This window comes from Pempheris klunzingeri, chromosome 12, assembly GCF_042242105.1.
Source record: "Pempheris klunzingeri isolate RE-2024b chromosome 12, fPemKlu1.hap1, whole genome shotgun sequence".
Classification (NCBI taxonomy): domain Eukaryota; kingdom Metazoa; phylum Chordata; class Actinopteri; order Acropomatiformes; family Pempheridae; genus Pempheris; species Pempheris klunzingeri.
Window position 1 is genome coordinate 14,356,267 of NC_092023.1, and position 20,967 is coordinate 14,377,233.

A 20,967-nucleotide genomic window follows, 5' to 3' on the forward strand; every position below is an offset into this window, starting at 1 on the left:
AAACAGAACCCATTTAGTCTTAATCTATCTATCTATCTATCTATCATCTATCTATCATCTATCTATCTATCTATCTATCTATCTATCTATCTATCTATCTATCTATCTATCTATCATCCATCTATCTATCTATCTATCTATCTATCTATCTATCTATCTATCTATCTATCTATCTATCTATCTATCATCTATCTATCTATCTATCTATCTATCTATCTATCTATCTATCATCTATCTATCTATCTATCTATCTATCTATCTATCTATCTATCTATCTATCATCTATCTATCTATCTATCTATCTATCTATCTATCTATCTATCTATCAATCTATCTATCTATCTATCTATCTATCTATCTATCTATCTATCTATCTATCTATCTATCTATCTATCTATCTATCTATCTAACAGTACTTTTCTGAGCGGTCTTCAACAAATTCTCAGCAACTATTCTATTGTTTTATTTGTCAAACACTGGATCATGACGACAGCCAGAATCAAAACCTGTAATTCTAATTTGCTTTGAAAGATCAGAAGCAGCATCACTGCTCGAACCCCAGCTGTAACTTTTGAACAGTCATTCATCGTTATTAGCAGTGCATAGCACATACCTTCCCACGCTTTCCTCTGTCTGATCTGCTGGCTTCCGAGCTGCTGGAGGTGAATGGCTTTGCCCAAGGGCACTTCAGTGGTGGTGATGGGGGCGGAGGGGTGCATACAGTAGGCTCCTCTTTCACTTCTCCCACCACATCACGCTACTCTTACATTTACAACACATAGAATTAGAAATGATGTCGCATGTCACATGCAGCACATGGTTACACGCACACCACATTAGTGACATGTGAATACTGTATACTTTTCAGGATATAGGAAAATACACACACACACACACACACACACATACACACAGTGTTTTTCAGTGGTTTTATGTTACATCAATGCATCCGATGTCATGTGATATTTCAAAAGCATATTATCTGCAGTTTTGTGCTCATTTAGAAGCTGAGACTCGTCCATGTAACAGAAAAGACCCGAACAGGTGTGAAGCCCACGTTCAGAGTATTAATCAGGGCGTTGACACAATGATTTTGAATGAAGGAAGCATCCAAACAACTTCAGTGTGATTACAGAGAAACAGGCTCAGTGAAGAACTGTCTGTACATTGTATTTTAGCTCTAGACACAACACCATGGAGTCATTATGCACTTATTTCTTTCTTTATTCTAGAGATTTTAGGAGAAAAATGATTCTCAGTGGGAATTTCTGTTCAGTTATTAAAATGATTTATATAGCATGACTGTTAGCCTAAGACATTCTGGACAAATGGGCATTTTTACTTCAGTAATGTTTTGGGGAAGCATGAGGATTTGCACAGAAGGATTATGGGATGAGTACAACATTCTTGCATATTCACCTGTTTTTGATATCTCTTTACAAAGAAATGATCAGAGTTTTCTGACCAGTAGCAGCAACATCCCATCGGTTCCCTACTTGCTACACAAATGGTCTGACAGTTGGATGTCCTGTTAGATGTGGAAGGGCCTCGAAGTCACTGCATGATTTATTTGTTTCGGTGTAATCGTTGTTTTAATATAGTTATCATTCTGACCGTCTATTTATTTATTAAGTGTTATTTTCATGATAGTTAACGATCAAGAACAAAAAGCAATTTATAAAACTGTCAAAATTGTTTCAGAGTGCAAAGTCGACCTTTTTGTAAAAAATGTAAAATGAATGGAGCTTGTCACTCTTTGTACAGTGAGCTTCCAGAAAATATCTGTCAGAGCATTTTCCATGTTTTGCTTTTCTTCTGGAGTTAATACAACTAAGGCGTAAGCTGTGTTCAACAACACTTTTTGCAGGGAACCAATACTTCAAAATTTAAACCACTGTCGATTGACACTGAACAATCTTGGCCTCGGCCTGCACCCAACCTCGTAAAGGAAGCCTACTCTGCAGTTTCAGTGGCAACATTTTAGACTCAGCTGCTAACTCTGTGCTAACATTAAAGTACCTCACTATTCTACCACAACTTAAGCTAAAAACGATTTGTTAATAACATGTTCGAGTCTGCAGAGTGGCTGAGGTTCTCCAACAAAATGCATTGTTGAACGCACCCCTGCTTTAGCCATTAAACTGAGCATGCTTTATTGTCTTGGAGTTCTCTCCCAGTTGAATCGTTTCCTGGGTTTACTGAATGCTATTTTATTTGAAAGACTATTAAAAATATTTGATCTAAAAAGGAAGTGTGATCAGTTTATATTCCCAGTGCCACTGTCCAAGGTCTCAGCTGTATTTAACTTTTAAGATGCACCGATGAGGCGAGTGAGAGGAGGCAATTACCGTTGTCAGTCACATCCACGCGGGCCCCCTCCATTCGTGTTCATTTGCTGTGATTTTGTGTGCGATCACGATAGTGTGGGCTTTCACAGAGAGGCGGTGTGCTGTAGTCATGACGGGGGAGGAAGGTGGAGGAGGGTTTTCAAGCTGAGAGATGGTCTGTCATTATTCTGTTGGACTACAATGAAGTTTCTGCCTGTCAATGTCAATGAGGACGGTTATGTGTATTTTCAATGTCTTTTGTTTTTTCTGCTTGTTGTGGGTGGTGTGTTTGCTCGACTGCTCATTTACCTGGCAGTACAATTATTACCACACTTGCACAATATGTTACTAAGTTATTTGCATTTTTCTTACTACTTTTTTCACTGTTTGTGGCTCAGACAAGCATTGCGCGAACTTATTTTTTCTTTTCTAACCCATGATTACAAGGTTTCCAAAGATACCACGTATGTCAAGGTATTTTCTAAAAAAAAATGTGTTTATACAAAGGATGTAGTAGAACTCTAAATGTAACGTAATTATATAGCCAATGGAAAAACCTTTAGGATTTAAAGCTCCTTTGTTATTACATAAAATATTGATCAATATTTTATGTAATAAAAAAGGATCAATAGCTCTATGTAACATGAATGGGTTCCTCGTTTAGTCTCTTTTAGCTCAGTGGGGGAAAAACCCCACTGATCACTATGTGCCCAGCACCAAACAGCCACCAGGGGGCAGCAGAAACAAGCTGTAACCACAACACAGACATCATCGCCTCACCAGCTGACAGAGTAACATTATCATTCACTCAGTCGTCTGTGTGTGTGTGTGTGCGTGTGTGTGTGTGTGTGTGTCCATCTGAAACGCTCCACAGTGCTGAGATCATAACTCTCTGTCCCCCTTGTAGAGCAGGCGCTGCACTGCTGCAATCCACCGTTGCCTTAGAAATATTGATTACTGCTGCTTTAAGGTGATTATATGTCAGAGATGTTTGTGTTTCAGCTTGATCTGGGGCTCTGTTGCCCCCGAGGGATCATTTGTTCATCTGTTCATTGTAAAGAGTGAAACTAGTTGGAAATTTCAGGAAAATGTTAATTCTCAAATATATAAATTATACTGAAGAAACAGGTCCTATTTAACAATAATAATTATTATTATTGTTGTTGTTGTTGTTGTTGTTGTTGTTGTTGTTGTTGTTGTTGTTGTTGTTGTTATTATTATGTTATTATCATCATTATTAGTTGTAGTAGTAGTGGTATTATTGGGTATGGTATAAGGGTTTGTATTTGAACTACACATTTGGTTTCCCTGTTCTTTCCAGCAGATGGCGGCAGTGAGCCGCGTATGACCTTTCTCTCTCTCCGTAGAGGAAGAGCTGCAGCCTCTCAGCATCAGCACCAGCAGAGACGTCTCCCTCCTCTCCTCATCTCCTCATCTCTGCTCTGCTCTGCTCTGCTCTCCGTCCACTGCGGAATATCGGCCTGTTCTCCTGTTTCCCAGCGGCAGACCCAGCTCGCCATGGACAACTCCGGCAAAGAGAAGGAGGCCATGCAGCTGATGGCTGAAGCCGACAAAAAGGTCAAAGCGTCCGGATCCTTCCTCGGAGGGATGTTCGGGTAAAAGATGCTCTCATTTTCTTCTCTGAGTCTGTTTACCTCTCTCTCTCTCTCTCTCTCTCTCTTTCATTTCGGCACGGAGGGGAGATTCCTGCACGCAGGGCCCATCGCAGCCTGCCAAGTGCTCCTGCTCTCATTGTCGGATAAATCTCTATAATATAATTATGACAGCACACCTATAACAGCCACACTGCGTTTCTGCGGTGCCCTAATGAGCATTAGAGGCCTGATCAAACCCTGTATGTTCTATTTCATCTGTTACAGGCTGCTCCTATAATTTATTCAGTGCATCCCTATAGGAGCAGGCAGCTCTCACTATGACACTGTGTCCTTCTCAAAGATTTATCCAAGGATTATCATATAGCGCCTGTACTCGGTGGCCTGCTGCATAAAATCTGAGCTGTCATCGCAGATAATGTGGCCTGCGTGTTGTGGCCTGTCACGAATGTAAATGTGGCACCTCGCCTCCTCCTCCTCCTCCTCTTCCTCCTCTTCGTCCTCCTGCTGCTGCTGCTGCTGCTGCTGCGGGATGTGAGCGGGCTCGTACTGAGCGAGAGGCCGGGAAAGAGATGCAGGGAGGCGGCGAGAGCAGCGCAGCCAGCGGCCGGTGTGCACGGTGGTGGTGGTGGTGGTGGTGATGATGCGGGGGTTGTGTTTTTTTGGGTTTTTTTTTCGTTTTGTTAGGTGTGTGTGTGTCAGCGGATGGGAGTAGGCTGGTCGCATTAGTGAGTGGGAGGGGCGGATGTTTACAAGTAAAACATAGATAGATAGATAGATAGATAGATAGATAGATAGATAGATAGATAGATAGATAGATAGATAGATAGATAGATAGATAGATAGATGGAGCCATCATCTATACTTCATCATTATGTTCAACTATAGTAAAACCTTATATTTTATATTTTATACAATAATGGTTTAAATGTTGCATGGAGAGAAATTGAAGATAAAGGTAGAAGAGTAAAATCACACAAAATAGATCCCAAACATTACTGAAACAGATTTTAATGTGTTGCTTTTCTTTGTCTTATGTTATAATAAACTGAAAATATTTGGTTTTTTGATTGCTGATGGGCCAAAACAAGACATTTGAAGATGTCATTTTGGGCTTTAAGGAACTGTGATGGGGCATAACCATTAACCACTTTCTGACATTGTGTAATAGTAAACAATTAATTGTTTTTTTGTTGTTTTTTTTAATCACCAGATTAATCGATGAAAGTAATTATTGGCTGCTGCCCTAATTCAGTTTATTGATTCTTACAATCGTAGAACTGACAGTGCTCCATTCTTAAAGATAACCCATGATTACAAAAACATACATTTTCATGAATAACAACAAGCAAATATGAAAGAAAACCATAAATATAACCTCAGACAATATATAATCTATTTTGCAAAGAGATAAAAGAAGTCTTTAACCATGACAGAGTAAGTGTGGTGCACCATGAGCAGCAGTAAGAGGCTCCAGAAGATGCAGATATAATGAAGGTCTCAGACCTTTATATGCATCAGGAAGACAGTTCAGATAGTTTAGAGTTCATCAGTTTGAGTTTTTAAACCCCAAACTGGTTTTATACAGATCTAGTTGCTGCATAATGTTCCCCTCTATCTTGAAAGTCCCCCACCACCTCCACCTTGTCCAAATCTGTGTCCACATTTGACCTCTTCATGATATAGAAAATCACTGATATTGGTAATATCTTCCGTAAACAGGCAGTTGTCCTCAAACCTGAAATGGGTCACATCTGTTTTCCCCTTATGAGGACCAGCATGTTTATTTAATGAGCCTCAGCCCCAAGTGAAGTGATGAGGCAGACTCAGTTGGGGTCATTTAGTGGTTTTGGCAGGTTGTGACGATCCACCATATATCATGGATAAAACCAATGGACATGCATGATATTAGAATATGTGCAGATTCATCGACATATTACCATTTCTGTGTTCATCTTGACCGACGACATTATTTAATTTAACTTGTAGAAGCTAGAAATGTACTTTCCATGCTGTTTGTAACTGTGATGCCTGGTGCAGGAACCAAACACTGAGCTGCGATACTCAACCTGTCTCCTCTGGAGGATGTGGGGACCCTTCATTTAACACACATGTTGAAAGCATGTGATATTTATTCTGTTCCTTCGTAAGAGGAGCTATGCCAGCCTTATGCAGCATCATCCTCACTGGCATTAAATGTCTTAATGTCTCTGTTGGGTCATGATGTTTTTCTCCGGCAGACAGAAACTTTCCAGCGTAAGATGCTGACTGTCACACTTTGACATGAAGTAAAAACAAGTTCTCGTAAACAACAAAATGGAGTAAATCAACATCCCTCAACCCTTTCTAGGACTGCGCAGAGAGCGGGATGTTAACCTCATCAATTCAATAATGGCTGTAAATTACATGAAACAGACACGGTTCTCTCAAGGCAAATGAAAACACACGTCTATGCAGTGCAATTGAAAATGTCTCTCTTCCTGCTTGATTTACTGCCCTTCACGTGTTTCTTCCTCATCAAATGGACTCGCAGCTACAAAGCCTGAGCTCTGTCCCATGGAGGGTGATGTAAACACTGTGTGAACTAGTTCATGCTGCAGTCACACGGCCACGGATCAGATGTACAGTCGCCTGGATTTGAGTCAAACAAGAGTTAAATATGAAACTGAAGTCAGTTTTAGTTTTCTTTCTGTTCATACTACAGTAAAAAAAAAAAAAACACCAGATTTATTCGACAGAGGAGGGAAAATATTAGATTTTAGAGTTATAGCTGCAGGGTGAGTGTATCCTCAGCTGCCCTCCCGGTGTGGTGGTGTCCTTCAGCCAGACGACCCGGCTTGTTAGTTTAAAATACTCTTTCTTACTGGAGGACCAGTGGTGGAATGTCATTAAGCACATTTACTCAAGTACAATTTGAAGGACTTTGATTCAGTATTTCCATTTTCTCCTATTTTATAATGTTCAATTTGGAATCTAATATTGTTCTTTGTACTCTGCTACTTTTATTTGACAAAATACACGATGATGTATTGTTATGGATTAAGCTTATGAAGTTATTAAGATCGTGTGTGTGTGTGTGTGTGTGTGTGTGTGTGTGTGTGTGTGTGTGTTGTAGGGGAAACCACAAGGTGGAGGATGCCTGTGAAATGTATGCCAGAGCAGCCAACATGTTTAAGATGGCAAAGAACTGGAGTGGTAGGTGACACACACACACACACACACACAATATATATATACATAAGAAAAAAGAAAAAACATACAAATCTGTACACAAATAAACAAACATCCCCCACAAACACCCACACACAATCGCACACACATTTGGACGCTTTTTTCTATCCACATTTTAACAGGATGTAAATGATGCCACCACCTGCAGAGAGCATCATATGACCACGTATAGCGACAGGAGTTTAGACACACTGTACACATACGGTGGATTCAGATAAGAAAATTCAGGACTGTATGGACAAGTAAGACATTCGACAATCGCTGCAGAAAACAGTGTGCGCGCTATGTGCTGATGTGACTATTAATAGCTCATGCTGAGCAGAATTTAGCCGTTTAGATGTGTGTTTTGATGGTTCTGCTGCCTGATGTACACCAGAGAGGATGAAAATTAAAAAATGAGAAATGTTTGGTCAAATGCAACTAGAAACTGAATTTGGATCACACTTGCATTCGCTTAAAGTTGGCCTATTCAAACTGTGCCTGTGTGTGTGTGTGTGTGTGTGTGTGTGTCTAGCTGCAGGGAATGCATTCTGTCAGGCCGCTCGGCTCCACATGCAGCTGCAGAACAAACTGGACTCCGCCACCAGCTTCGTCGACGCCGGCAATGCCTACAAGAAGGCCGACCCACAGGGTGAGCACTGCTGTCCTACACACACACACATAGTTAGTTCAATTATCCAGTCATATAGTTTCTAATTAATCCCAAATGGGACCTTTGATACTTGACCTAAATCATGTTTATCACTATAGGACAAAAACATCAGACATTGTTTGGCAGCTGAAAGTGTATAAACGATTAGATACACTGATGACTGGGCTGATTATACTTTGGGTTTGGACATCACATCTTATCAGACCTTGTTGGACGACGCGAGTACCAGTCTTGGCAGGTTGCTGCTGTCAATCAGGAGATAAAATCATAGATTTATATCAACTGGGAGTTAAAATAATGTGTCTATGTGCTGTTGAGGTACTTTATTTGTTTGCCTTCTGATCCAATCTCCATCATTTAAGATCATTGCAAACACAATGTTAGTGGGATAATGAGTCTCACACCACCAAGTTCACTTACTGCAGCTCCAGCTCTCTCTGCAGGGTTCACTGTCACGTCTCTCCGCCCATCATTTCACCCACAACTCTTATTTTCTCAGTTTCTTCATCCCTTCCTCCTTAATGGAGGAGACGAATTGTTTATTGATGGGCGTCCGTATCTGCACTGCTACAGGCGCATGCAAGAATTAGCGTGCTAGCACTAACTGTGGTCCGCTCGTCGTTCACTGTGTTGTCCTTCCTCTGCATTAACTGCATTGTCCAGTTGTTAAAACTAAAAGCACACTTGTATGTCGACAGAAATCATTCTCAATGTGTGCTGTGTCCAGTCTGTGCAAGTTTCACTGATCTTCAGGTCTGTCTCTGTCTGTCTTTAGTGATGCTTTAAGATATTTTTTTACATGCAGATCCATCCAGCATGTGGACCTGGTTCTGTGGCGGTCCTGATTTCATAGTTATCATTTGTGAGGAATGTGAGAGGTTTGAGGTCTGGAGTCTCGAAATATTGCGGCAGGAACATGTGGAATGAATATGGGACGAATGACTTTGTCTAACAATACATAGAGGAGTTTTAATTCTTTGTTTAGTAGTCATTTCAGATGTGGTAACAAACAGGATTTGTCTGTCATATTTGTAGTTAGTTAGTGTACTTTGCCCGTTGCTCACTGACTTTCAATTTTTTCATTATTATATTTTATTTGCATCCCAACAACACACACAACATTCTCACAGTGTTGATCATAGACCTGAGCTTAAGGAGAAGGAAAGAAACCAGTAATACAATTATAGAAAAATCACCTTTACCAGCTGCAACATGGAAATGATGAACACAAGAATACATCAATAATTATAATCCAAAATTATCATATATATCATTGTGAAATTGGCCATACTGCACAATGAGTACTTTTATTTTTGGTACTTTCAGTACATTTCTGCTGCTTGTACTTTAATGCTTTTACTTCAGGACTTTTTCTTATAACAGAGTATTTCTATACTGTGATATTACTGCTTTTACTTAAAGTGAAAGATCTGAGTATTTCTTCCACCGCCAGTGACTGGCTGCCTCTTTTTCTTGCTAACTACGACACCGAGAAGCCTCACACGATGAGAAGAGGAAGCCTCTATTTCACTTCTCTTCTCAGTCAGAGCAGGACCCTGAGGGGGCATTGTTGGAGGATTTAAACGAGTCCCTGGGTTGCTCTAGGAAAATTGATATCTGGGTTATGTTGCAACAGCCCTCCTGCCTCCCTGTGATGAGCTTAATAAAATACTGAGGGTTAGCAGGTTAGCAGTCACAGGGGGAGGAAACTGAGACAGTTTTAATTCGACTGAGCAGACTCGGAAGCTACAGCAGACTCTTTTTGTTTTCAGTTTTCTTTGTGTTTCTAACATCCCTCCTCTCCCTCTTATCTGTGTCCCTCCAGAGGCCATCAACTGTTTAAATCAGGCCATTGACATCTACACTGACATGGTAAGCTCTGCCTCAACCTTTGAACTCCTTCCTGTTACAATCACTCTTATCTGTGAAAAATACTGTGTGTATGTGTGTGTGTTGGTTACAGGGTCGGTTTACCATCGCAGCCAAACATCACATCACTATAGCAGAGATTTATGAGGCTGAGCTGGTTGATATCGAGAAGGTATGCCAAGAGGGAAATAAATCCCTGATTTAAAAAAAAAAAACGTCTTTGTGTAATATAATATAATTTTGTGTAGTGATGATCGTCTGTGCTGACTTGTGTGTTTTGTTGTCAGGCCATTGCCCACTATGAGCAGGCAGCAGACTACTACAAGGGAGAAGAATCTAACAGGTACATGTGCCAAACTCAGACATACAAAATGCACACACACACACACACACACACATATATATACATATTTGAATTTGAAAATTGTTTAAGTCAGTTTTTAAGCACTAATTGCAAACATTTGATTTCCACATTCTCCAATCTGCTTTTCCTTTTTTTTACTACAGTAATGTTATTTCTTCTAAGTGTTGGACTGTTGGTCAGACAAAAATCAGAAAAAGAATTGAACATGTCCCCCTCTGACTTTTCTAAACTAAAGATCAATAAATAATTAATTATTATTTAAGAGTAAATGAGAAAATAATTGTCTGTTTACAGTTGATTGATAATGAAAATGTAACTATGACAGTGCACTAATAAATAGTGTTGACTGGTGCAGTGAGGTGGTCACTCCCGCTCCCATAGATTTATTACAGCAAAGCCTGGTGGCCTTTACAGAACAGTAATACATCATCTAAACAAGACTTCTGTGTGGAAGCTCAGCCTGGCAAATAAGCCTCTTTGGTGGACACACAAGTAAGACTCATGTTAGCTGTTAACTGAATGGTTTCCTTGTTTGCGTGTGTTTCAGCTCAGCCAACAAATGTCTTCTGAAGGTGGGACACTACAGTGCTCAGCTGGAGCAGTACCAGAAAGCTATTGAAATCTATGAACAGGTAACCGCTGAATACACTAACACACCTCTCTTTAATACATCCCTTTAATAATATTTGTAAATAATAAAAAAAGTTCGACTCAAAATCACACAGTGACTGTAGTTTGTGCTGTCATTTTATTTGATCACATTGTAAAGTGTAACGGGACAATTAAGGTCTTTGCAATATGAATAAACCTGATTTACACAGAAGTTTTGTGAAAGTTAAAGGTGACAAGCGCTTCACAGTGCAACCATAATAAGTATGTGCTGTACGTGTTAAAGCCTATAAGATTATGAGAATGAATATGTCAATAATTGTGTGTGTGTGTGTGTGTGTGTGTGTGTGTGTGTGTGTGTGTGTGTGTGTGTGTGTGTGTGTGTGTGTGTTCAGGTTGCTATGAGCACCATGGACAATCCTCTGCTGAAGTACAACGCTAAAGAGTATTTCTTCAAGGCTTCACTGTGTCATTTCATTGTGGATGAACTGAACGCCAAGGTAGCACATAGACACACACACACACACACACACACACACACACTGTCACACAGCCACTTGTACACATGCAAGCCGATGCACACTAGGGCTGCATTTACTTAATATTTTTATTTAATGTGCCCATTGTTGTCTGGTCTAGTTTGTTCTGTAAAATATTAGAAAACAATGTAAAATGTTCCCATGTCTTGCATGATGATATTTGGAAATGGAACTGATATGAACACACTTGTGTGCGTGCCTGTGTGTGTCTCAGTTGGCCATAGAGAAGTATGAGGAGATGTTTCCAGCCTTCTCAGACTCCAGAGAGCTCAAACTGTTAAAGGTACATGTCTCTTCGTCTTTTCTCCCCATTTCTATTCTAACATCATTTGTAACCATGCACGGCTCCAGCTAACGCATCAATGTATTAAAGGGTGATTTAGGTTGGCAAAGCAATTATAAAGTGTATTTATCATGTCATAAAGAAGATGATTTTTTCCACTTAATGAGTGTGAATAAACATTGTATTAAAGAACCTGTTTGCTGCTATTACCAGCAGCCCATGATCATAAAATTGATCATAAAAATTGATCATAAAAAATTAACTATTTCCTTTAATTAAACATGTGAGCATTTCCTCGTCCCAGCAGTAATATGACCATGTGGGTTTAAAACACTGTGCTGTTTTCAAAACATCACTCGTTGTCCAGTGAAGTCTCATGTTGTGTTGCCACAGAAACTCCTAGAAGCCCACGAGGAGCAGAACAGCGAGGCGTTCACGGAGGCCGTCAAAGAGTTCGACTCGGTGTCTCGTCTGGACCAGTGGCTGACCACGATGCTGCTCCGCATCAAAAAGACCATCCAGGGAGACGCCGGGGACCTGAAATAGACACATTTAGAGACAGGGGAGAGAGGGGGAGGGTGGGGGGGGTGTATAAGAGACAGGAAAGATCAGAAATGAGTAATAAGGAATTAAAAGAAGGGAAGGGAGTGTAAAGGTGTGTTCTGGTGAGCAAAAAGTCAAAATGAAGGTGGAAAGTGAGGCAGTGAGATGAAAAGGGGAGTACAAGGGAGGGAGGGAGGGAGGGAGGGAGGGACTGAGGGAGTTTACAGATGTACATATCAGTCTGCATGTGACCCCCCAACTAGCTAAGCATCACCTTTAAACCACCTTTAGATGAGCCTGTGCCCCTGGTCCTACAGTATTACTCCTGTAACACTGGACAGAATTGTAGTTACAGAGAAAGAGTGGGAGTGAAAGGTGTGTGTGTGTGAGTGTGTGTGTGTGTGACAGAGAGAGAGCGTGTGTGCGAGTGTGTGTGTCCACTGCAGTACGGTAAATAATACCATTTGATGGGAAAGTGTGCAGCTCATATCAGATTTAAGGATATATGTTACTGAAAAGGGATGATAATGTTATTTATGAGATTATTGATATTTATTGTCAATACTGAAAATATTATTTATTGTTTATTATGGTGCTCAGTGTTACGACCTGTCTTAATATTTTAGGTATTAGCCCCTCTCCTCTCCTCTTTTATTCTCCTTCTTTTCCTCTCCTCATCTGTTCTTCCCCTTCCTCCTCCTATTCCTCTGTCTCCCCTCGTCCTCTCCTCACCCCTACGCCCCCGTCTAATCAGTACTATCACCCTTCGTGATTGGTTGGTTCTTTGTGTTCTGGCCAACGGTTGGTCGGTGCAGTCAGCCGCCCGCGCTTACGCCCGTCTCTGCCTTGTTTGTGCATGTCTGTTGTCATGTTGATGTAAATGTTCTCCGTGTCGTGCTAACGTGTGAAGAACATACATGTAGCCTGGTATCATTTGTGTGTAATCAGTAAATATGTACCTCAGATACCGAGTTGAAATAAAAACATCATCGCCCCAGATATCTGATGGCTTTTTCGTGTACTTTCAGGCATTTAGTACGAATATCAATAGTTGGTTGGACTTTATTTGAAGTAGTTACATACAGCAGTGAGGGGTTGTAAAGCCATCATGACTGTAGCACTGAATGCACTTTGTGTAATAAAGGCCATGTTGTCATGCTGCAGCAGGGACAGTTCAGCATCAGTCTGGACTAAACATGACTGATTGATTGATTTGAATACAAAATAAACAACATTTAGCGCTTTTATCCCTTAAAATGACTTAATCCATGTCTCATTCAAAGGGGGTTTTAGTTTCATAGGGGTCGTCCAGTATCCTTAACTTCTCCACTGAAAAACTGTGAGCAAAGAGATTAAAAGCAACTCTGACCTGTAACACGGTAAAATAAATCTATGATTGCTTTAGCGTGGAGTGCATGTGAGTGGTGACAGCAGCTGGAGCCTCTGGCTGAAATGAAATATTGGTCAAAATGTTTTTATGTAAACATGAAACTTTTTTATACTGCAGGGCCAAGTTTTTGGCAAGTGCAGGTATATTTAACCACTTTAACCACAAGAGGGTAATATTGTACTTAATAAATGAGGGTGAAAACAGGGATGAGCATTATATCAACCATGTGCTAATTTTATAAACAAGAATGGTGAGGAATAGAACTGCTGTAGGACTACATGTACAACTGTATAATACATAAAGTAATATGGCACTAAATGATTGTGCTGTGATATTTATTTCAGCTGTATGTCATCATTGTGGCTATTAATTTGATTTTATTTACCTTAACTCCCCAAAATTGTTTCAACACCAATTAGGGGCAAAGATATGTAAATCTTTATAAATTTAACACTGTGTTTGCTAGAATAAAGCATTAACAAAGCACATCCTGAATCTGATAACTTGTGCCGGTTCATCCAAACAAACCCTCGTCCCACATAGACGGAAACAGCGTCCACACTTGAACAAGCCTATTTAAATTCATAACGCTACGTCATTGAGATGCTGTGGAGTTGGTCGCACCAGGATTTAATCCCACATCTCTGATCTGATCTGATTTGAAGGGTTTTATGGCTCAAAGCTGAGTACTTTAATTCCGGTAGTTTTCTATTAGCGTTGTTTTGCGCCGCTAATTTACATTAAAGTCTGCAGCGTTTGTTTCCCTCCAGAAAGGGCCGTCCCTGTGGAGAGTTGAAGTTCCCGGATGTACCGATCTAATCTGTGTGCGACGGGAGCTTCCGGTGTGGTGCACGCTCGTCGATCCCTCACATTTCTGTGTGTGTTGGCTTTAGTTTTACTGTGACCTGTGAGCGCCCGTTTTCTCCAGAACGGGTCGAGAGTTCTTTGTAAAAGTTTTGCCGTGGGAGTGAAGAGCAACAAGCCGCCAAGATGCCACGAATTATGATTAAAGGAGGCGTCTGGCGCAACACCGAGGTACGTGTTTACATGGCTAGCTGCGTTAGCACGATGCTAACCAGCAATAGTAAATCTACGAGTCAGAGTTAGCACGAAGCTAGCTGCTAACTTTACGGGATTAAGACCTCTTAGCAAGTTTTGTTTAGTTGTGTTACTTCCAGCTATGTCGAAAGAGTTAGTGTACTGCGTTTGTGCTGCTGAATAAGTCTAAACAGTAACGTATGTATTCATTTGCGATGGCTTTGTCATTGGCAAGAATTACTGCAGCTTGCAAGACTTGTTAGCAAGTGAGCCAGCGTGAAATAAAGAGCATTTGTCAATGTGCTTCATGTTTTTAATCTTCTGCCGAGCATCAGTGTTTATGTGCATTTAACCTGACCGCGAGTGGGTGATTGGGTCAAAGACGTGACAAGATAACGCTCCTGAATGTGTGTTTGCGTTTGTGTCCATCTAATCAAGGATGAGATCCTCAAGGCAGCGGTGATGAAATATGGGAAAAACCAGTGGTCACGTATCGCCTCCTTGCTGCACCGCAAGTCTGCCAAACAGTGTAAAGCCAGATGGTGAGGCTTCATAAAAACACATGCATCGGCAAACACATTTCCTAAACCTTAGCTTCATTCAGTTTAAGGTGACAGCAGGACTTCTAGAAGTAGGTATTATCTCTAGTCAGTACATGATTATATTGTATTAGCTATAGAGTCCAGCACTTGAGAACACCTCGGATGGATTAAAACTTAATTTTGGAACCTTTTTGAAATGTCTTTGATTTTTCCTGATGTGTGTTATGTGTCTCTCTGTGCCTGTTTCTTTTGCTACACTGAATCTCTCCTGCACAACAGTTGTTGATCTCAGTTAGATTACCCGTTTACTTTGGGTTCTGTGCCCTGGCTTTGTGTCTGTCTGTCTGTAGGTACGAGTGGTTGGACCCCAGCATCAAGAAAACAGAATGGTCCAGAGAAGAGGAGGAGAAGCTGCTTCATCTGGCCAAGCTGATGCCCACTCAGTGGAGGACCATCGCTCCTATCATAGGACGCACCGCCGCCCAGTGTCTAGAGCACTATGAATACCTGCTGTAGGTTTTTTTTAATGATTTTAGACACGTTTATACGCTACATACGTTTAACTTTCCTGATCATATCATTAAGTTCCAAGAAGACTCCCCCAGAGCCTTGATCTTGGATGTAGGAGAACTGGAAGCAATTTCAGTTTCAGTGTAGTGTATGAAGGTGATTGCAAATACTACTGATTCACAATGTACGTGTCTTTGTGTTTATGTGTGTGTGTGTGTGTGTGTGTGTGTGTGTGTAGAGACAAGGCAGCGCAAAGAGACAATGAGGAGGAAGTGGGAGACGACCCCAGAAAGTTAAAACCAGGAGAGATTGACCCAAATCCTGAAACTAAACCTGCCAGACCCGACCCTGTGGACATGGACGAAGGTATGTTAACACGCTTAAGACCATGATGGAGAGACTGACTTTTCCAAACACTTTTATTTGAACTTTATCCAGCACAAGGGACCATATGAACCCTGGGTCTTAGAATATTTACTTATCTGCTCTAACAGTGGTATTTTACATTTCTAGTTGTGATTGTTTTCATGTGCTCTTTCATGTCTGTGATTGTTGGAAACCGCTATTTTAGCATAACTGCATCATACGTGTCCTAACAAGATCAAATTTGCGTGTGTGTGTCTCCTTATCTGTAGATGAGTTGGAGATGCTGTCAGAGGCCAGGGCTCGACTGGCCAACACTCAGGGCAAGAAAGCCAAGAGGAAGGCCAGAGAGAAACAGCTGGAGGAAGCCAGGTTAGATCTACACACACACGCACACAAACACACCATTTTTACCAATTGAGTCTCTTTTTTTCATGCCGGCTGTTCGCAGCTGTAGCTGGATGGAAAGGCCTTCAAAGTGGCTGACAAGTACTAAAAAGTATAACTGTCCCCACTCTCTGCTGCAGACGGTTGGCAGCTCTGCAGAAGCGCAGAGAGCTTAGAGCCGCAGGGATCGATGTTCAGAAGAAGAGGAAGAAGAAGAGAGGAGTAGACTATAATGCTGAAATCCCCTTCGAAAAGAAACCTGCACAGGTAGCCACTATCCATCTCATTCAGTTTTCATTCATTTGCACAGAATCCCACAACACCACTTCATCATTTGGGCTCCATTTACTGTTTTAATTTAATGATTGTGTATTTTCTTTGCTTTAAGGGTTTCTATGACACCAGCATGGAGCAGTACGTCCCTCTGGAGCCAAACTTCAAACGACTCAGACAGCAGCACTTGGATGGAGAACTACGCAAGTTAGTAACATTACATACTACACTTTATGCACACATACAGTCACAGGCTTATCTATACTAATACAAAAGTACTGTAAATGCACAATAAAGACGTATCCATAAGCATTAAACAACGGTCATACTTTATATATGTCATTATATATTATATACAGATCATTGAGTGACAAATACAATGTTAAAGGGTTACACACATAATGAGCATGATTGATGCATTGATAGTGTGCATCACAAGGACAAACACAGAGACAATTAAATTATGGTCGCCCCTCGTCTGTTCTGCGTGTGTGTGTGTAGTGAGCAAGAGGAGAGGGAGAGAAAGAAAGATAAACAGAAGATCAAGAAGAAGAAAGAGAGCGATCTCCCATCAGCCATCCTTCAGACGAGCGGAGTGGCTGAGTTCACCAAGAAACGCTCCAAACTTGTTCTACCTGCACCACAGGTAGACACCAACACTTCACCTTTATTGTTCTATAAATCTCCTCCAAATGTGTAAGAGTACACTCAGTATTTTGAATGAATCCTCTTTTAGCAGATATCATATTAATTTATTTTTATTTAATCTAATGTTCTTTGTAGATCAGTGATGCTGAGCTGGAGGAAGTCGTCAAATTGGGTGTCGCCAGTGAGGTCGCTCGTCAAGCTGCCGAGGAGAGTGAAAGTGGTAACTCTGCCTCCTCTGCCCTCCTGTCAGAGTACAGCATCACCAACACCATGGCAACGGGGCTACGTACCCCACGCACCCCTGCTGTCCAGGACAGGATACTGCAGGTAACAGACTCGTAGAAAATGTCTGAAAAATAATTCTTTGTTTTCCAAATCGCAAGTGTCCTCATGATACTCAGTTTACATACACTTCTTTTGATGTTTGCATTTTGTGTTCACTTCTGTGTGTGTGTGTGTCTGTGTGTTTTCAGGAGGCCCAGAACCTGATGGCTCTGACCAACATTGACACCCCCCTAAAGGGAGGCCTCAACACTCCGCTGCACGAGAGCGACTTCAGTGGAGTGACACCGCAGCGCCAGCAGATACAAACACCCAACACCGTTCTCAGTACTCCATTCAGGTGACTGTGACGTCTGTGCCGATCCAACACTGAGCATTTAAACACCAAACGGTAAATGTTAACATCATGGTATCGCTAACAGAACCCCAGGACACGGACAGGGGCAAGAGGGCATGACCCCTCAAGCTGGAGGAGGGATGACCCCACGCGGGGCTGTGACCCCGGGTTTAACCCCCAGCCGCACGCCGCTGAGAGACAAACTGAATATTAACAGTGAGGAGCAACTGGCTGACCCTGCATACGCTAAACACCTGGTAAACACACACACACTCCTTACACACACATGCAGTGCTGTAAATACAAAACTAACATCTGAATATATGAAATTTAAACATTATTGTAAGTTTGCCATAAAGTATGTTTATATAATAAAGAGACTTCTGAGATTATTATTATTACATATTATGAGGATGTTGTTATTATTATTATTAGTAGTAGTAAAATGAATAAACTGCTGTCTCTCTCCCTTCACACACAGCAAAGGGAAAGCCTGCAGCAGCTGAGGCAGGGCCTCATGTCACTCCCTGTTCCCAAGAACGACTTTGAGATCGTTCTTCCTGAAAACGCAGAGAAAGAACTCGAGGAGACGGAGACAGAGACGGGGTTCACAGAGGACGCTGCAGACATAGAGTCACGCAAGCAGGTAAGAACACACACACACACACACAACGTTGTAGCACTTCAGAGTTACGGTTAGGGGACAACATGCTTTTCTTAAGTGTGTGAAATCATCGTTAATGACTTTAACCAAATGTATACCCTTGTGTGTATACCTGTAGTTCAAATAAAGCTTTAATATTTTACTGCGTGTGTGTGTCAGGCTCAGCGGGATGCAGAAAGGGAGAAGGAGCTGAAGCTGCGACACACTTCTGTTCAGAGGAATCTCCCCAGACCCACGGAGGTAACAAAACACACTCATCTGCAGAGGGTTTCATCAAGTTGTTTAATCATGTTAATATAGAAAAAGAGGTTCTGTTTTGAGGTTGTGTTGTTTTTTCTGTCTCACCTCAACTAAAACTTGCTGTAGAAATGTAAAACATCCTGTCTGTAATTGTTGTCTGTTTTATGATTGTTTCAGTGTTGGAATAATCCAGGATATGACCTTTAGCGCTTTCATTCCTATTACTATAATGTTACCACGTCGTTACTGCTCGTCTCTGCAGGTAAACGAGTCCGTCCTCCGTCCCGCCTCCATGGAGCCGCTCCTAGACCTCCAGCTGGCTGAGGAGCTGATCAAACAGGAAATGATCACAATGCTGCACCACGACTGCCTGCACCACCCGTCGAGCAACTCGGCCAGTCAACTGCAGCGCGGCAAAACCAGAGGCCCAACCTCCACATCTAACAACGCGTCACATATCGCGTACCTGGAAACGCACACCTACAAACCAATCAGCACAGAGGAGATGGAGCAGGTACAACACACATCGCCAGCATCGTTTTCTCATCAGAACCGTAGACTATTATTATATAACTATGTTATTAATGATGTTGTGTACCTGTGTGGCATGTTAATAAACAGGCAAAGGCGATATTGGCAGCCGAAATGGAGGTGGTGAAGGCAGGAATGGGCCACGGTGATCTGAGCATGGAGGCCTACAGCCAGGTGTGGGAGGAGTGTTATGGACAGGTAAGCATCCACCCTCAGCTACCTTCATCCTCAAGTGAAATCAACCTTTGGTCACTGGCTGTTGATTCATCTGGTCGGCCTCCCTCTCTCTCTTTCTGCAGGTTTTATATCTGCCCACTCAGAACAGGTACACCAGAGCTAACCTGGCATCAAAGAAAGACCGTATTGAAAGCCTGGAGAAAAAACTAGAGGTATGAAAGCACATAAACACACGGAGAGCTAACGGGCCTTTTCCTTTTTAACACTGCTATATCTTTATGATTACATAAGAGCTCTAAACGTTATCCGTCTCCGTTCAGGTGAACCGTGGCCACATGACAGCGGAGGCCCGTAAAGCAGCTAAACTGGAGAAGAAACTCAAAATCCTGCTGGGCGGGTTTCAGTCCAGAGCCCTGGGGCTCCTGAAGCAGCACAGTGAACTCTGGGAACAGGTACTGACCATGAAAATCATTTCAAATCTGATTTACTTGTGTAATAAGGTCCCACATATCTTCACATATTTATTCTCCAGTTGCATGGACATGGAGTGCCGTATTTCATTCATAGTTTATCTGTGATTAAATATTAAACACTGAACTGATGGAACTTTGTAGCCAGTTTGCTCTCAGGCTGTAGATAACAGTGGTGTTTAAACTGTGTGATTCTTAGAAATAATGATAAGACTATTGTATGAATAATACTAATGTTATATTCATGGTGGCCACCAGGTGGAGCAGTCAGCCACAGAGCTCCAAACCTTCAAACAGCTGAAGAAGCAAGAGGATACTGCAATTCCCAGGAGAAAAGAGGTAATACAAATACACACACTTCCCAAACCGTTGGCTCCATTTTCTCTAATGTGAAAAATTCAAACATCGAATCTCTTTGCAAATTAGTCTATTTGTGAGACAAAACAAGCATTTTGAAGACTAAAGAAACTAGGAATTTTCCACAATTTTCCATCCTATTATAGACTGAAATCCATTAATTAAATGTTTGTTTGTGAGGGTGAATTGTGTGGAAGGAATGAGCAGATCAGAGATCATAAAAAACCATCAGTCGATTATCCTCTTGCAGTTGTTTAGGTTTTAGTGTGACAGTGTTTGATATCTGGTTTTAGGCCCTGCGGGAGGACGTGGAGAGGCAGATGGACAGAGAGAGGGAGCTTCAGCAGAGATACGGAGAGCTGCTGATGGAGAGGGAGGCGATCGTCAACAGTGTGCAGAAATATTGAGAGACACACACGTTAATCAAACATCAGTCACACATGCCTCACATACACACTCACTCATCGAGACATTAATATCAAGAGCTAACAGCTGCTCTGAGAAACACAAACAAGTTTCCTCGTTCTTCAGACCTTTGAGTCGTCTTATTGAATGCTTCTGTCATTTGTCGATTATCGCAGAAAATTCCAGAGAAAATCCCTGCCTCCATGTTGCTGTGATATCACAAGCTGAGTTTCGAGCATGCTCGGTTGTCCTTGTGTTTCTGTATTAGTGACCAATAAAGTTTCTTTTCAACAATGACAAAGATGCAGTAAGTGTGTGTCTGG

At 41.5% G+C, this 20,967-nt stretch overlaps 2 protein-coding genes across 2 annotated transcripts; both read left to right on the forward strand.

The window, feature by feature from the left end:
* Positions 1-3,775: 3,775 nt before the first annotated feature.
* Positions 3,776-12,033, forward strand: napba (N-ethylmaleimide-sensitive factor attachment protein, beta a). Its single transcript, XM_070841036.1, has 10 exons — positions 3,776-3,943; positions 7,056-7,135; positions 7,686-7,802; positions 9,649-9,695; positions 9,787-9,864; positions 9,980-10,035; positions 10,604-10,688; positions 11,061-11,165; positions 11,419-11,487; positions 11,881-12,033. The coding sequence occupies exons 1-10, from the start codon at positions 3,846-3,848 to the stop codon at positions 12,031-12,033; spliced, it is 888 nt and encodes a 295-aa protein (XP_070697137.1). The 5' UTR covers positions 3,776-3,845.
* Positions 12,034-14,260: 2,227 nt separating this feature from the next.
* cdc5l (CDC5 cell division cycle 5-like (S. pombe)) lies at positions 14,261-20,945 on the forward strand. The gene is made up of 19 exons (XM_070841352.1): positions 14,261-14,455; positions 14,897-15,000; positions 15,351-15,512; positions 15,749-15,876; positions 16,146-16,245; positions 16,401-16,527; positions 16,649-16,740; positions 17,035-17,179; positions 17,317-17,508; positions 17,655-17,803; positions 17,886-18,057; positions 18,282-18,446; positions 18,624-18,704; positions 18,967-19,218; positions 19,326-19,433; positions 19,535-19,624; positions 19,733-19,864; positions 20,141-20,221; positions 20,533-20,945. The coding sequence occupies exons 1-19, from the start codon at positions 14,411-14,413 to the stop codon at positions 20,644-20,646; spliced, it is 2,439 nt and encodes an 812-aa protein (XP_070697453.1). The 5' UTR covers positions 14,261-14,410; the 3' UTR covers positions 20,647-20,945.
* The last annotated feature ends 22 nt before the right edge of the window (positions 20,946-20,967 follow it).

What these genes read in the sequence shown, in the direction of transcription:
- napba (XM_070841036.1), top strand. Translation starts at nt 3,846, where the DNA reads ATGGACAACTCCGGCAAAGAGAAGGAGGCCATGCAGCTGATGGCTGAA. An exon ending in AGCTGGTTGATATCGAGAAG is followed by an intron (nt 9,865 to 9,979) that starts GTATGCCAAGAG and finishes TTTTGTTGTCAG; the next exon opens with GCCATTGCCCACTATGAGCA. An exon ending in AAGGGAGAAGAATCTAACAG is followed by an intron (nt 10,036 to 10,603) that starts GTACATGTGCCA and finishes CGTGTGTTTCAG; the next exon opens with CTCAGCCAACAAATGTCTTC.
- cdc5l (XM_070841352.1), top strand. Translation starts at nt 14,411, where the DNA reads ATGCCACGAATTATGATTAAAGGAGGCGTCTGGCGCAACACCGAG. An exon ending in GTTCTCAGTACTCCATTCAG is followed by an intron (nt 17,804 to 17,885) that starts GTGACTGTGACG and finishes TATCGCTAACAG; the next exon opens with AACCCCAGGACACGGACAGG. An exon ending in CTGCATACGCTAAACACCTG is followed by an intron (nt 18,058 to 18,281) that starts GTAAACACACAC and finishes CTTCACACACAG; the next exon opens with CAAAGGGAAAGCCTGCAGCA.